This window comes from Melozone crissalis, unplaced genomic scaffold (assembly GCF_028551555.1).
Source record: "Melozone crissalis strain CALT ecotype California unplaced genomic scaffold, PUWL_Pcris_2 ptg000016l_1, whole genome shotgun sequence".
NCBI classification, from domain to species: Eukaryota; Metazoa; Chordata; class Aves; order Passeriformes; family Passerellidae; genus Melozone; species Melozone crissalis.
Window position 1 is genome coordinate 16,073,324 of NW_026535794.1, and position 16,630 is coordinate 16,089,953.

At 40.7% G+C, this 16,630-nt stretch overlaps 1 protein-coding gene across 1 annotated transcript; it reads right to left on the minus strand.

The window, feature by feature from the left end:
• Nucleotides 1-428: 428 nt before the first annotated feature.
• Nucleotides 429-15,960, minus strand: MTPAP (mitochondrial poly(A) polymerase). The gene is made up of 9 exons (XM_054273580.1): nucleotides 15,822-15,960; nucleotides 13,914-14,086; nucleotides 13,121-13,354; nucleotides 12,573-12,797; nucleotides 9,313-9,524; nucleotides 6,973-7,199; nucleotides 5,660-5,752; nucleotides 5,489-5,562; nucleotides 429-3,838 (listed from the first exon to the last, which is right to left on the minus strand). The coding sequence occupies exons 1-9, from the start codon at nucleotides 15,958-15,960 to the stop codon at nucleotides 3,500-3,502; spliced, it is 1,716 nt and encodes a 571-aa protein (XP_054129555.1). The 3' UTR covers nucleotides 429-3,499.
• Nucleotides 15,961-16,630: the final 670 nt, after the last annotated feature.

A 16,630-nucleotide genomic window follows, 5' to 3' on the forward strand; every position in this document is an offset into this window, starting at 1 on the left:
TTGATTGAGAGCATGTTCTAGGGACAGAAAAAAAGCCACTAAAAATGACAATGATGGGGCAGCATATTTCAGCCCAGCCCACCACAGTGATGGAGACAGTCAAGCACTAGAACAGTCTCCATCCTTGGAGGTTTTAAAGGTCTGACTAGATGAAAAGTCCTGGTCTGATCTCACAGCTGATATCACTTTAGAAGGCAACTGGACTAGGTTCAGAGTTCTCTCCCAGCGTGAAATATCCCATGATTCTAAGTCTACAGAACAAAACCCAAGGAAATGTAGCAATAAGTCTGTTTTGTGACTGCGTCTTCACAAGCATGGCACTAGGATGCTCAACCAGGAGTCAACTGTGGGCCAAGGCTGCAGATTCCCTGGATGTTATAGAGGAATGAGGAACAGTGGCAGTTGCAGAAGAACTTATTCCTGCAACACTTGTGAGCATCAAGCATCTAGGGAAATAAAAATAAAAATCCCTGGCAACAAACGTTAACTTTGAAGTTAATATCCCAAAGTGCATTTTCTCAGGACAAGGAACTTCCAAATATTTACAGTTTCCCTTACCATTTAGACTTGCACTAAAAAGTATTTCCAGTGAAGGAAAGGGGCAGAGGGGGCAAAACTGTCCTTAATTCACTGGTGTTCCTTACCTGTGACCTCCCAAACAGCCCCACCATACAATACAGCAGATTAGCACCAGTTTGAGAAGTAACTTACTGCCTTGCTCTTGCAGAGACGTTGTTTAGATGTTTCTGGAGCACATGAATGAGCTCTCAAATCTAGATCATAATCATAGTCCTTTCTTGACATACATTCAGCTCTTGTTTTCAGTGACAGATCCATATTGATGGTTTCTAAATATCTTACTGCTGCCCTCAGGAAATGATAATCATACCATCTCTCTTGATCTCATAAATACACCCCCTCAAGTCTTGGTTCTCTTCCCACAGTGGCTTCCGTTTCACTCAGCTCTTCCCCAGATATAACTCCTACTTTAGGGAAGCTCATGGTCAGCCCTCCACCTCCAGCTACAGCCTCTTCTAGGAAAGCTGCCGGCTGAGCTTATTTTCACCAATGAGGCTGATGCTCACAGCCTCTAGGCTTCAGCTCCCTGCTCACCAGCTCCCTCACCTAGCAGATATCTGAAAAAATAACCTGTGCATTCCACTGCTACAGCTCTGCTTTTGGCTTCCTTCTCATCTTTTCAGAAATTGGCCTGCAGCCATGACAAGGGTTCAGAACTATTCCCAAAAGGGACAGGCAGTCTAAACAGACAAGTGATGCTGAAAGGCGCTGCATGCACAGTAACCATGGTCTGCCCTGCCTTTTAAGGAATACTGAGCAGCTTGAACATCTATAACCATTTACAAATGAAGCCTGTGTTTCAGCATGACTCAACCACATACCCAAAATACAAAATTCACTGTTATTTGTCTAAAAGTGTCCTGTATCTATGTGTCAAAATTCCTATAAAATCTTTCCTACCTGTGTCAGTGGATCCCTGTGAATATAATGCAATTAAGTAAACACTGCCACAGTTCTGCTGCATGCTTCTGTCCTTGGTAACCAATATTCTTATTATTACACCACTACCCATTTGGTTAATCTAAAAAAAAGAGAATTCCAAAGTACTCAAGTACTGCCCTAATCTTCAAAAAGCTACATAGTCTGTTCCTGGGTAAACTGCAGACAATGCACCTCTAGGGTCTGTAAAGATTAAGGGAGCAGCAGGCTCCTTACAGAATCTGTGTCAAGCTTGCTATCAAAGCTTTTTTGCATCAATAGCAAGTTACAATAAACTTCATACTAGCCTCCAAAATGAAGTTCTAATACCAGGATTTAGGTAGAAAACTAAGTTTCAAAGTCAAGGCTCAATCTTGAAGAAGTTAATATGAGAATTAATTTCAGCAACCAAGGTAATGACTATGTGAGTCATTATTTAAGAAAACATTTATGAATCAGAAATGGACCCATATAAGTATTATTTTAAACTCTGAATAAACTATTATGGAATTGACTTGAAGGTCTAACCTTTCAGTTTGTCAACTGGTAGAAGACACTTTTCCTTGCCCAGTTTTTACAAGTACTTGGAAGTATGCATTATTATTGCCCATAGTATTTCCAATGAATAATGTATCAGAGAAAAGAGAAAACATACTTATAAATTGTTCAGATCACACCATTAGAAAAAAGTCTACACAAGACCATATCTCAGTGCAACATTAAAGAGTCTAAAAGTGCTGAAAATGAAAAAGTAATCATAAAATTGATGTTGCATTTATATGATTATCTCTGAATACAGTAATTTCCCTCATGGAATTTCTGTTCAGAATAAAGAAAACGCTCTGTGGAATTGCTAACACTGCTACCATTTAGTCTAATGCATGAGTGGCTCTCAAACTGGACAGGTGAAATATTCACAAATGTACTTTTAAAGTTTGATATTTGCCTGCTCTCCATTTACCATTTCCTTCCTTCTCTCTCTCTCCCCCTTCCTCTGAAAAGACTTCTTTTTAAGTGGATGCAGAGAGCACTCAATGTTTCAAGTCAATAAAAAGCACTGACTCTGCTGGCCCAACTGATCTGGAAGGGGGACCATCACTGCTCTCCTGAATATGTGAAAACCAAGGCAAGACTGGGGTGATTCTCTGGATCTCTGCACAGGACAGATCCCTCTGCAGGAATGCTTTCATGTCACCAGGTAGGCAGCAGCTTTGGGGAGAGTGATGATGCAAGAAGGGCATGAACCTGAAATACAGGTTTAAAGTGAAGCTGAAGGCAAAATAAGAAACAAGTGTGGGTGGAGACCAGTCCTGTGTAGAGAAAACAAATGAGAGTTAACTAAAGACATTTTAAATCAGGTGGTAAACACAAGAGCAAACCCACTTTTCCAACACAAAACAGTGGCACTACCCTTGGAGAGCTGAGGTGGGTGAGCTTTATGAAACTGCACACCCAACTATCCAATTCCATTCTCTTTATTTTGTCTTGGCACTATCTACACGAATGGAAAACAACTGCAAAAACAGATACATGCACTTGGGTTTTACTGCCTTCCAAAACACGACTGGATTGGAAACAATGGTTCCAACACATTCATCTTCCTTCAGACTGTGGTTTCATGGAAAGGTGGTTGTTTCTTGAGCTTTTAATTAGCATATCATTTGTATGCTAGCCAAGAGAATTCCCAAAGGCTTTTTCCCATACTGCTCCTGTCAGCCTTTTTTACAGAAGAGTGCCCATCTGAAGGCCACTTCCAAAATGCATCTGTAAAACTTACATTTGAATACTCTTCATTCATAAAACAGATGGAAAAGTGAGGAGTAAGGAGGAAAAAAATGTACAGAAAGAATGCAGACCTGTACAAAAATCATTAGGATGAAAACCAGAGATTGTTTGATTCTCCATTCCCCATATAGAAATATTAAAATTAATGTTCGTTGGACTGCGTGTCACATTCAATTCCTAAAACAGAATATTAGCTATTGTGTTTCTGTGCTTAAAGTCATTTTCCCACTGCTTTTTGTTGACTGCTTGCATTATTTAACTTTAAAGAGTCCAAGAGGCTTCTGATTGTTTCACTTCCTATTCCTTTCATCCTATTCTTCATCTTGCTGGAATTATTTTTTCCAAATGGTATCAGTAGAGCTGCCAGTCCCCAAGGTTCTTTATTGATCATTTGCTGAGTTTTATCTTCCTTCTGTAAAATCCAGGCACTTTCTCTGGCCATAGCTATAAATTTCTCCAGCTGTGGCTGATTAACATTCTTGCTGATATTAAGGTCTTGTTCAAAGGGATTCCAGATATAAAGAGGAGACGACTCAGGCTTATTTACTTCCTTTCCCTGCAGACAGCATAAAGAAAAAGCCAAAGTTGCATATGTACATTATAGGCTGAGCAAATAACAAACCACTTCAGCTATTACATTAGAATTAAAAGTGTTTTGACCTATTGGAGAACATTTTGCAAAATACCCAGTCATTATTAATCAAGTTAATTTTCTTGTCAACTTGACTGCATTATTCCTGTTCTCTGAACCCTCTTTCAAGGTAAAGAACACACAACTACAGGCTAACCTATCTTTCTGGCCATTCTCCCATTTGCTGTCCAACAAACCTCAGACCTCACTACTGCAACCTCCTACTCTTAATTCCACTTGTGTATGGGCAGCATCAGGGTGTCATATTAACCTGCACAGCTCAGTTTGATAAAACACTGCATGCACTTAAACTGTTCAAACCATTCCTCCCACACTGTTCAGAGACATCACAGTGCTGGTGTAAGTGGACAAGATTGCTTTGTTAGCTGAAATTCCTCCCAGTTTGGTCTGCTTTTAAGCACAGAGCTATTCAGGTCATGGTCCCCTGTTAGACACCTGGTATAGTACAACACAAATAGCTGACAAGTAGGTAGTTTGTTATTTAAATGCACTTCCAGCTCAGTGCTTATCAGTGTTTCTTAGCTGACTGGTTCTGTATAGCAGAACCTCTGCCCAAGCTCTAGCAGGAATCCACCAGCTCCTGCTGGTCAGGAGGTGTCTGTGTACACCTTACATACACTTGCCCCAGGGCCAAGAGCACTGTCAGAGGAAGAGCAGCAGCCCAGATACCTCCCCTGACTAGCTCAGGCTCCAAATATGTTTTTGCTTGCCTTTTTCAGGTTTAACAGCAAACTGAAGTTCTCCACCTAAATAAATCAGTTTCTGGGATGGATCTGCAAAAAGGGCTCTGTAGCCAGTGATCCACAATGCCCAACTAGGAAAGAGAACAAATGAGCATCCACACAGCAACTGGCACTGGAGCCCCACTCTGGAAGCAGCCCAGCAGGAACAGGAGTGAGTTATGGAGGTTACATTTCCATGTATTCCTATTACACCTGCATGCACACACAGATCAATAGGATGACTAAAACATACAAAGCAAACTGAAGAGCTAGCACAGAGTTACCATGCTATGGCATGCCTACTGAGCTGCAGCACGGTTACTGTAGGCTGATACAAACTGCAGGAGAAAACTGCAGTGTCAAAAGCATACCCAAAACTCAGCTGTAAGTTTTAATGTAGGCTCTGCTTGGGTCTGGACTCCCAACTTTAAATGCGAATTTTGTCAGCTCACAGGGCTTGTCACAGAGTTTTGCTATGACAGACATCCTGACATTTTAAAAGTTTTCCTCCCACAGAAGCAAAAGAACTTTGACTTTTTTAAAACTGCCACTTTTATTACAGGGCTTTTCACTAAAATCACACTAGCTTTGTATCAGTTTCTGCTTTCCAGCATATGCAAGCAATGACACTGTAAATGTTCTTAATGGTATTGTAAGTTACTGGGCTCCAAGAGAAAAACACTCCTCCTTCACAGAAAGAACTCTGTTTCCATATAAATGTTTTTTTATATATAATTAAAGATGATAGAAATTGTTGTATAGCATCTGCAGTTTGTCAAATGGCAGACAGAGAGATTCAGTTGCTAATGATGAGCAATTAAAATTCATTTACCTTTCGAAGATTTATGGAATTCTTTCTGAAGTCAAAGTTTCCAAAATATTCAAAAAACTCACTCAACAATACATCTAAGGAGAAAGAAAAACAAGAGCCATCAGTAACATTAAAGAAAAGTTTGTTTTCAATATGGTCATAAAATAAACAAAGTTATGAAGATCTACCTACCAAGTGTTTCTGTGTTTTTTGTAGGTTTAATCTTCATTAAATCACTAACAAATGAGCAATCATATCCTCCAATTATATGCTTGTCTTTTTCACCTGAAAGAAAAATTGTGGGCATATTTTGAAGTAATAAAAAGTTAAATACCATTCTATTTATAAAATTCAGATAACAAGCTGAAAGCAATGCTACCATACTACACAAATCAAATTCGGAATTCACAAGTGAACTTTTAGGTTAAGATTCAAATTAAGTGGTAAAAGATTTAAAAGAAAAAAGTCCATAGATGGGCAAAGGAAAAGCATCATGAGCAAATGGTACAATTTTAAAATCCTACAGGACTAAGATAAATGACATCCTCATATCTCTGAAAACTTCTTGTAAGTAACAAGCAGGGTATCTCTGCACAGAGGGCTGTATTACACACTTAACAGCACAACTCTCTGAGGTTACTACCTACATGAGGGTTTAAAAACAGATCAGCCCCAGAGCATTCACTGTCTTTCTCTGAAAAACTTCACAGAATTAGGAACACTCTTATAAATATCAGAACACATGTTTTATGTATAAACATTTCTACAGACTTCTGATGGAAATGTTTAAAATTGTTTTAAAGTAACTGAACACAGACCTTCTCCTCGACTTTGAGAACTCAAAATTTCCAATAAATCATGTCAATAAGCAGAACACATGAGTCAGGAATCAAGAACTTGGGGTGTCATTCTCAATGCTTTCATACGATTCACTGAAGATAACACACCCTGAGTGCTGTGTAAGAAACCTCTAGAACAGCTTGTTTGTGGAGATACAAGAGTTATTTGCAAGGGGCCTGAACAGTCTCAAGGATATTACAAATTAGGAGGAGAAAACACAGCCTTCTTTTAAGCATTTGGTAGCTATAAAACAATACACATCATATCATATCATCATATTTTGTGCAGTTAAGTGTGCATAAAATCTTTAATTCCACAAATGTTCAAGTCCCTACAAGTCTTCTAAATAACAAAATTTAAAAAAATTCAGCATAGGAGTACTGAACAAGTAAATTACATTTAATTAACTAAGGGACAGAATAAGTCTAACCCCTCTAAATAGAATTAGTATTGTATTGAAAAGGGATTTATTTTGCCTTTAAAGATGCATTATTTTCACTAAAAAACCCCATGTAAAACTTGTGTATCCCCTCAAACTTAAAACACAAATAATATTCATTAGTATTCGAGAGCATAGAGAAATTGCTTGGGTTTGTTTATCACTTTAGACAAAACAAACGTGCAATAAACAGTCAGCTGCAATAAACACAAAGAGCTGTGCTTACCTGCCAGTTCCTTGAGCTGGTCTAGTGTTGGAATGATAGGTGGCGATCTCCTCTGCAGAAAAAACATGACCATCATGGTCAGGGAGAAGTTTGTGATCCAGGTGCCAGGAGCACTGTTGGTGAGCCCATGGACACGGGCCCAGCACCGGATGGTGAACACCAAGGCTCGCACACGGGAATCGAGGCAGCCATAGATGTACAGCAGCTCTGAACTCCTTATTGCAATGCTGCAGAGCAAATGGGGAGACATGTAAATGATGAGAAAATTATAAAGTATCAGGTGCAGTATTCATTATAAGAGAAGGACACTTTCATTAAAAAAAAATTAACTTTTATACATTCTAAAAAATAGAAGAGAATCGTAGAATAGTAGAATGGTTTGGGTAGGAATGCCTGGAATTATCCAGGATTAAATACCTGGTAGTTTTTCACAGCAAGAATTATACAATTCTGGGTAAATAATATGCATTTGCACTGTTTCCTGTTTCCTCAATCCACATCACAGTGGGAGGGGAAAAAACCAAAAGAAAGAAAACACCATCAAGTAATGTGGAGCCAAACTATGCAGAACTGAGGCGAAAAAACATAATTCAGCCACAATTACCTCTGGTAAGTTAGATAATATCTCTATGCTAACATATAATAAAATACAACTAGAACTTCTTTTACTGCTTTTATCTAAAAGGTAGTAAAATGCTGCACTGAAAAATAATCTAAGTGCAGAGACACAATGAAATCCACAAAACAAGTCAGTTTGGTAATTTTCAAATGGTTAGTGCTTAGTCGAGCTGAAAAAAACAACTAATCTGGAAGGATAAAGGTTTTCAGATGGATCAGTTTTTGATCTCCTTTATCAGGCTGTTACACAACCATTCATGTATTGTACAAATGGGAGGGCAAGAAAAAGTAAAAAAAAAATGGAAGCAAATGAGAGCAAAACTTACTTTGGTTCAGTTTTAGCCTACAGTGCTAAAAGATATTCTAAAAATTCAGCATATCCTTTTGAGGATATTTACTAGGTCAAAATTTTGTAACACCTGGACTTCTTAAATTTCAGCTGTGAGATGCTGTAGGGTGTCCAGAGAGATGTGTTTCTAATAAAAATTATAACAAGGCAAGACATACAGTCCCAACCAGCCAAACTATCAGCAATGAGTTACAAGGAAGCTTGTACAGAACTACATGCTGACTTTCACTGTGGCTGCATATAGAGAAGTAATTTCATTGTAAGAAACTTGTTCAGTAATGCCTTAACAACTCCTGCATATTCTGAAACAGAAGTGTATCTGATCTGACTGTATCTGATGCAGAGAAGTCACAAAACTGCACTAAAACTCGTATCACAGAAACACAAAATAATCTGAGCTGGAAGAAACCCACAAGGATCATCAAAGTCCAACTCCTGGCCCTGAACAGGACAGCCCCAAGAGTCACACCCTGTGCTGAGAGCATTATCAAAAAGTTTCTTGAACTCTGTCAGGTTTGGTGCTGTGACCACTTCCCTGGACAGCCTGTGCCAGGGCTCAACCACTCTCTGAAAAACCTTTTCCTAATATCCAACCTGCATCTCCCAGACACAACTTTGGGCCATTCCCTTGGGTCCTGTCACTTTTATCCTGAAGAATAATCACTCATATTTTTCTATTCCCCAACAACAATGCAAAGGGTCAGTAACTCATTTTGGGCTATGTGCACTTATGCCAGAGCTGTTTACTGAGTGAGGGGGTGTTTCTGACTGTAACCCGGGACAGCAGACGCCCAAAGGGGCGGCGCGGCCATTCCCGTGTCCCCGGCGGCTCCGGGGGGATTCCTGGGCAGCCGGCGCCCCCTAGCGGGCAGTGCCGCGAGCGGCCCCGGGAACGCCGCGGGCTCCCCTTCCCTCCGGAATTCCCTTGGCGTCCGGGCATCTTCCCAGCAAACAGGGGCATGCAGGCCTTAAGAAGAAGGGAAGGACACCAAAATAACTAGAAGCAAAATCCCTAAAAATTAACATTCTGGAGCTGCTTAATCTGAAAAGCAATCAAGAAAGGCTGCACATGTGCCATGGGAAAGTAATGACTAATGAACACTGATGGCCTTCTTTCCTGTTTTATAAGCCAAACTTCTTTCACAGACTGGTTTTTGAGGCTTCAGCTAGCAAGTATTTCCTATGCTGGAGAAAGACAACTTAAAGCCAACAAACTCTAAACTCTAGAAGTCAAAAAATATCCTTTTTACTTTCAGAGCCAACATTCACATTTGTTAAGAACACAGAAAAGAGAAAACAGTTGATATTACAGGTTTTCTGAACATTCTAAGTACATCAGAACTCTCTGCAAACTTTTTAAAACCAGGTCTCACCTGTTGCTCACTGACAGATCACACTGGAATCCTGTTGGCTGATGGGAAAACTTCACCAGAGGGCAGCGGGCATTGAGGATCTTCTGCACATTCGCACACCCAGGACCAAAATTGTCAAGGCAGTCACCAATCACAGAGAGAATCCTCTGAGTTGCTAATCTTTCTGATGGTAATCTTTTCATCTGATACTCCATTTCAAAGGGACCTTTTTTCTAACACAGAATTTTAAAAGCAAGCTGTTAGCTCTCAAACAAAAGAGACATTTAAAGATACTTCTGAAAGACCACCCCAATTTGCAAAGGAGTTTGTACAACTAGAACTGAAAGACAAGAATTATTCAAAGCAGTCCACAGAACTTAAAATAGGTAAAAACATATCGCTCTCTCTTTTACATTTTTTTCTGGTGATTCAATTTTTCCAGGCTAATAGTGATCAACTTACTAGAAATCTACATGTTCAAACAGAAGTGTAATAGTACTACATCTCACTACTGGCTAAAAAAGGTAATTCTGGAATTACCAGGAGAGCATAAATGCTCTGACTGCCAAGAGAAGCATACAATTACAGAGGCACAACACAACCAAACGACCAATAATTTCAAACTATCAGTAATTCCATGTCAAACCCTCAAAGAACAATGCAATATTAGTAAATCAAGTAACTGTGTAAGGAAAAATGTCTTTTTAATTTTAAAAAGTAAAAAAAATCAGAATGCAAATTACTTATATAATTCAAAATTAAGATATTATTCTGGAAGACTTAAAAAAATTACTTCATGTCATATATAGTTTCCCTGAAAGAGAAAAATATTGTGAAGATACATTCTAACATCAGAAATTAACTTCTCTGTAGGTCTTTGTATTTTGATTTGCCATATTTGTAGTTTCTATCTCAATAAAATACCTGTGAAATCTCTGTTTTCTTTATAGTCTTGTGTTTTTAAGGCATCAGCTAGTTTTATTTGCTAATCCTAGACTTGACACTGACTTATCCTCCCCCTTGGAACATGCCATGGGTGAATGCATACTGTACAAATAAAATTACAGTGATGTAACAGTAACTGAGATACCGAGTGCATTACTTTTGTTGCCCACAAACCAGTGACCTCAGACAGGTGAAACAATTCAGAAGTTATGGACCTTGCAACCTTTCCCATAATGTCAGGTCAGGGGCTGAATTTCTGAGTCTCTCTGGCCATCACTGAGGTCACTGTTCCCGAGGGGAGTGGCTCTCCAGTCAGCTCCACGTGTGGTGGAACATGCCAGGACAGCAATCCCTAATCCCATCTGGCTGTGAGGCTGATGCTACACAGGGCTGGCTCTAAGTGAAAGGAGCCTGTAACCATCAACATCGAGGCAGTTAACAGGAAAGATAAAGATGGGTACTCAGCTGAGCTGTACGTGGGCGGTGTTTACATATTTGTGACAAAAACCACAATGGGCCTTTCCAGACAGGACCTCACTATTTCTCAAAAACTGAATGAGGACTCTTTTATAAAGTAGATATTCTTAGCAATTAAATGAACCTTCATATACTTATATACCTTCATGTAACTTTGGTGCTAGCTAGGGGCTATGAAGTACTGATAGACTTGCCCCAACCCTGTGGTTCTTCCCCAGTTCTTGTCATGCAGATGGAAACAGCAAATATGAAACTATTACTACTATTAAAAGTAACCAGTTACTTTTTGGTAAACTGATACAGTAACCTAAGCAAGAAGCACAACAGTTTAACAAAAACTGCTACTCTAAAATATCACAGACCCCTGTTTGAAGTCATTCAGTAATCTCCCAAACTGCCCAGGGGTTAAAAATACCCTATCTGTGGTCTAGCATCCACTCTTGGTAAATAAAGTTCCCACTTCTAACCTTTTCTTAAATTGCAATTAGTAATAAGTTTGCCATAAGGCTCAAAACCAGTTATTTAATGTAAATAGGTGCTGAAATGCCTGATACTCCTGGTTCCTGGCACCTCCTGAAAGGCTACAGAAGTGCAGAAATCAGAACACACCTTTTCCACTGCTGCTAAATCACCTTGTAACTAAAGCTACCTCCCCTTTGTCTCCCCAGAGTAATAAGTCTCTCAGCTTTCCAGAGTTAATATATAATAATGCTGCTCACTCAGCATCAAATACTCTACATTTCACAACAGAACTTCTATCTCCACACAGGATACATAAAAAAGCAAACAGCTAGTTATCAAACATACTTTGAAAATAGGCATTTTATACTTACAAGTTATTCCTTCAAAATTTAAGAGGCAACTTCACTGATTAAGCATAAAGATTTTAACACTTCACACACACATGACAATCCTTCTCTTCAGCTGACATTTTGCTTTCATTGTGATTTATCACTGCAGTAATACTAAAAACTATCTACATTTGATGGATTATTTCTTTAGAAGTAACTGACACAGCAATATACAAATTGTACAGAAAAGCTGAGAGAATTTTCAGTCTTAAAAGCTTAAGCCCATTGTCTTCTAAGGAAAAACTTAAAAGACAATGGTCTTAAACTTTTTTCCAACACTTCAACAGTTTTTCCTGACAGCTTTTCCCAACAGTTTTTCCCAAACTATCTGTCAGCACACAAGTAAAAAGAAAAGTTTTCATAAGAATCACTTGATTATTTATTCAGGATCTGTGACCTGTAAGCATTTACCATGACTATCCCACATCCTGAGCTCTCCCACCTGCACATACTAAGTATGTGCCTATAGATATATACACAGCCCAGTACACAATCCAGTAACTTTCCTGGAGCATAAAGCCATTTCTTTAAGGTAAGGAAAAGAACGTGACAATCCTGCCAAAATACAGATGTGCACATGCACAAACTTACTTTGCTTTAGGACATGGAGGATCCTAAAAAACAAAGCCAAGCTTTAACAGAGCATGGCTGAAACACAGAAGCTACAGAAAAGAAAACACGACAATAGAATGGGAAGGTCTTTTCAGAAGACTCTGCTGAAACAATTTTGGAGGATGAAGATTTTCTTCATAGTGAAATTCACCTTAACAGTGCAAAGTTTTGTAAACATCAAATAATTTTCTTTCTATTGCAAAGAACATCTCGTCCACGTCACAATCAGTTTTTGAAAGCCTTCAGATTGAAACATTCAAATAAACTTGTCACACTCTATTGTATGAACCCATTTAAAATTTAAATAAAAATAAACTGATTCCTGTGTGTGAAACAGCAAATGAGCTGCTCTGTTGAAGAAATCCAACAAACTGAAGAGGCACAGCACAATCTCACCATTTTTGTGGCATGCTCTGCTGTGTCACGGAAGTCCAGGAACATGTCCACGTCAGATCCCAGTTTGCCAAAGGTGTTGACTGAAGAGCCAAATGGCTTCACTGTGCTGTCAGGGAAATAGGCACGTGCAAAATCCCGAACCAAAGAGCAGGCCAGAAATCGCAGCCTGATGTTTTCCTCTGTCAGCTGATACTCATCCAGCAGAATGTACATCTGACTGCTTATCTAGTTCAGAAAATAAACACCATAAAAATACAATAACCCATCTTCTATTAACATATATTTTCATCTATTTAATATCAATGCAATTAGAAGGTTATTTTTCAAAACTTCAAAAAGGTTTCTTTCATACAGAAAAATTATTTTCATAATTAAAATGAATAATTTCATTTATTTACTTCAATGTAGGAGAACTACTCACATAAAATGCTAATATGTTACCATTTTAATAAAAATAAATAGCTTTATAAGTTTCACATGACCACTTGCAAATCTGAAATGAACATGCCTTATTTTTAATTAAGAGAGATCTAGAAGCCTCTACTTACACTGTCTGCAAGGCAAAGCTTTTCAATAAGGTTTTTCACTGGAATGTGACTCTGAGGAGAGAGGTGAAGTGGTGTCTCTTCAACGTGTTGACTCACTGGGTTTTTCAGTGTGAAAGTAAAAAGTCTTGATTTGAATGGGACAACATGATGCTCTGAAGCACTTGGGATCCCAACAGCATCCTGCAACGAGGCTATACTGCTCTTTTCTGAAAACTCTATTAAAGCACTGATGCCCTAAAACATTAAGAACGGAAATACAGGGTGAGATAAATGCATACAATGCTTGAACTCCTTGTACTGATATTGCTCAGATGCTCCTGGGGCTCCTGAGACAGATTAATATGACAGCCCTGAAGCCAAATCCTAGGTTCCATATCTCAAAACATTTTAGATGCTTTTCCACAAGAGATTAAAAGTATTTAAGATGTGCTATTCTTGGAAGCAAGCACTAAACATAAAAGGTCAGAACTATATTCATCTTCACAACTGAAATACTCAAGAAACACATAAAAAAAGAGCTGCCTCCACTGTCAGAACAATGAATGGTGCTATGTGAAAGTTTCAAAGATTTAGTGCAAAACAGGTTGCTGGCTATTCCTTAGAGCTGTTGCTTAGCTGACTTATGAATAAAAATCAACTGCTCAGCAACTTGTGAACATTAGCACAGATAAATACAGATTTAATACACCAAGTGTATATAATTTGGTAACTTAATGAGGCCTTAACCAAATTTTCTTTCTGGTATTTCTTTTCATCTAAGTCTAGATTTTAGTTGACATCATTAATTACTTACACGATTTTCAAAAAAGAAATGGCTCTTAACATTCCCATGACTGGATAAGTACTGCAATAATTTTTTTTCATTAAGTCTCGATGGGCACTTAATTAAAACAGTCCGTTCAGCTTGATCCAGTCGTTCTGCTTGGACTTCAGAAAACGTCTTCTTTCTGGTACTGACTTCAGCATCTGTGAGAAGAAACAAGCATCAAGGCTTTTCCAAGTAAACAGAAAGATGTGTGGCTAGTTTTAGTACATTTAATCCTTTCCTATGGATTGAACAACTGAACAAAGGTTTGTCCTGACTCTACAAGATCATGACAGCAAAAATGAAAAGAATGAAGAATGAATGAAAGAAATATAATGCATACATTTGTAATAACAAGGAGGAGGAAAGGTAGGAAGAAAACAAAACTGACTTCCTTTGGTGCACAGGAAGTTTCATAATACAAGGAATTTTTTATTCTTTAATTTGTTGCTCACCATAAAAAACTTAGCACACCCATAAGAGATAGGAAATGCCAGCTAGGCAGTGAGGCAGCTCTAGACCTTTGGCAAGCTTCACTGAAATGAGAGTCTCTCTTAACTACCACAAAACCAGCACTTTGGAACAATTCAACACTTGCTATTTTTACAACTCAGCACCTTCCTTTACGGTAAACGCCCACTCAAAATTTTCACTTAATAATACAATTTCATCTACTACAATAAACCCACAGAGCAGTCATATCTCATCACACTACTGGCAATCTGTACTGCTGCTGACAGCCTCCAGAATTCACATGGAATCGAGACATGCTGAACATCCAGAAACATGGAACCTTTTTCCTCTTTGCATACAAAGGGGCCATCTCCCACATCTGAAATCATGATCACTTCCCTGCACAGCTTTCAAATAATCCACTGACCACATCACATCAGCAGAGTTCATGAAGCTGTTGCCTGTTAATATTTCCCTTTTGTCATTTGGATTGGGAAGCTGGGGAGCAATTCCCAGCAGCTACCATGTGCCACAGGGATATTCAGCAGAGAGCACTTTATTCTGCTTTTGGTTTTGAAGAACCCATGGGATATCGTGGCCTCAAGAAAACCTTTAAGTATCATTACATGATAGTTGTTAGTATTACTTGATAGTATTTACTTTTTAAAAATCTTTAATTTTATAACTTTACTGAGCTCTCACAATATTATTTACTGTTGTAAATAATAACCACAGTAGCTCTTTCCACAGCCAAGTTTTATACTAGCATTTTTTATCAGAAAACTAAGGAAACACTTTATGAAGATGATAAATATCACAGTTTCCATGGAAACAGAGAAGGATGAAGTGACCAAGATTGCAAAAAAGAAAAGTCCCGTGGATGGATGACAGGGACCTGCATTAGGCCAGAATGGCTGTGATTTTTGCCTGATTTACTACCTGTAAATGAATGTACATGGCTGTGCATGCTTAGCCACTACAGAGGTGTGATCTCACAACTTCTGGCTCTGCTGTCCTTTGCACAGTCTGAGCATGGCACTGATGCACAGCAGCAACAGACACCCTCACTAGTTCTCGGCTTGTACTAAAGACACTAAAGTGCCAGTCACACATTTCCTATGCCTTTCTAAGGGGTCTCTCGGGATGAGCCCCGTCACTCGATTCACCTCTAGCCGCTATCTACATTTAACAACCCGCGTCCCGGGCACTGACAGCGGGCTCTGGCCCCCTGGGCTGCAGCCCCGGACGGCACAGGCCGACCTCACGGCCCGGCCAGGCTGCCCGGGCCCTGCGGGGCTCCTCACGCCCAGGACGCGGGCGCTGCCCCGGCGATGCCGGCGGGGCCGAGCGGGTCAGGCGGCCGCTCCCCTCCCCACGCCCGCGGGCACCGCCGGCTTTGCGGCACCGCGGCGAACGCAGCGAGGCCCGGCGAGCCGTCCCTACCTTCCCCCAGCTCCTCGGCAGCCGGCTGCGCGGCGGCACCGGAGCGGCCGAGCCGGGCGTGCCCGCGGGAGCCGGGCCCGGGGAGGCGCAGGCGGCCCCGCAGCAGCGCCATGGCCGGGCCTCCCGCGCGGAGCGCCATGGCCGGCTCGGCCGCCCCGCTCTGCGCAGGCGCCGCGTTCCACGGCGGCCGGCGGGGCTCAGCCCGCTCCGTGCGCGCGGGAAGGGCTGCGGGTGCCCAGGGGGTTTGAGCGTTTCGGTGGGAGGGAGCAAAGCTGAGCGGGAAGCCCGGGGTGCGGGCAGTGCCCGCTGCGGGCAGGCGGGACAAACAGCTGCCAGCAGTGCCCTGGGGCCAGGAGGGCCAACCCTGTCCTGGGGGGGCATCAGGCACAGCATGGCCAGCAGGGCAAGGGAGGGATTGTCCTGCTCTGCTCTGCTCTGGGGCGGCCTCACCTTGAGGCCTGTGTGCAGTTTTGGGCACCACAGTGTAAGAAGGATGTAAGGCTTTTAGTAAACATCCAAAGGAGGGCAACGATGATGATGAAGGGCCTTGAGGGGAAGACTTAAAAAGAGCAGTTGAGGTCACTTTGCCTGGTTGTCTCAGCCTGGAGGAGATGGAGGGGAGACCTCATAGAAATCAACCGCTTCCTCGTGAGAAGAGGAAGGTTGGGCACCGATGTCTGTGGTGACAGAACCCGAGAGAATGGCCTGAAGTTGTGTCAGGGGAGCTTTGGGTTGAATATTAGGAAAAAATTCTTCACCCAGAGGGTGGTTGGGCACTGGAACAGGCTCTCCAGGGCAGTGGTCACAGC

Coding starts and splice junctions, on each gene's coding strand:
- MTPAP (XM_054273580.1), bottom strand. CDS start 15,960: ATGGCGCTCCGCGCGGGAGGCCCGGCCATGGCGCTGCTGCGGGGCCGC. Junction 12,798..13,120: donor AGCTTTGCCTTGCAGACAGT/GTAAGTAGAGGC, acceptor TTTCTGAACTAG/ATAAGCAGTCAGATGTACAT. Junction 7,200..9,312: donor GATCTGTCAGTGAGCAACAG/GTGAGACCTGGT, acceptor TTTGCTCTGCAG/CATTGCAATAAGGAGTTCAG.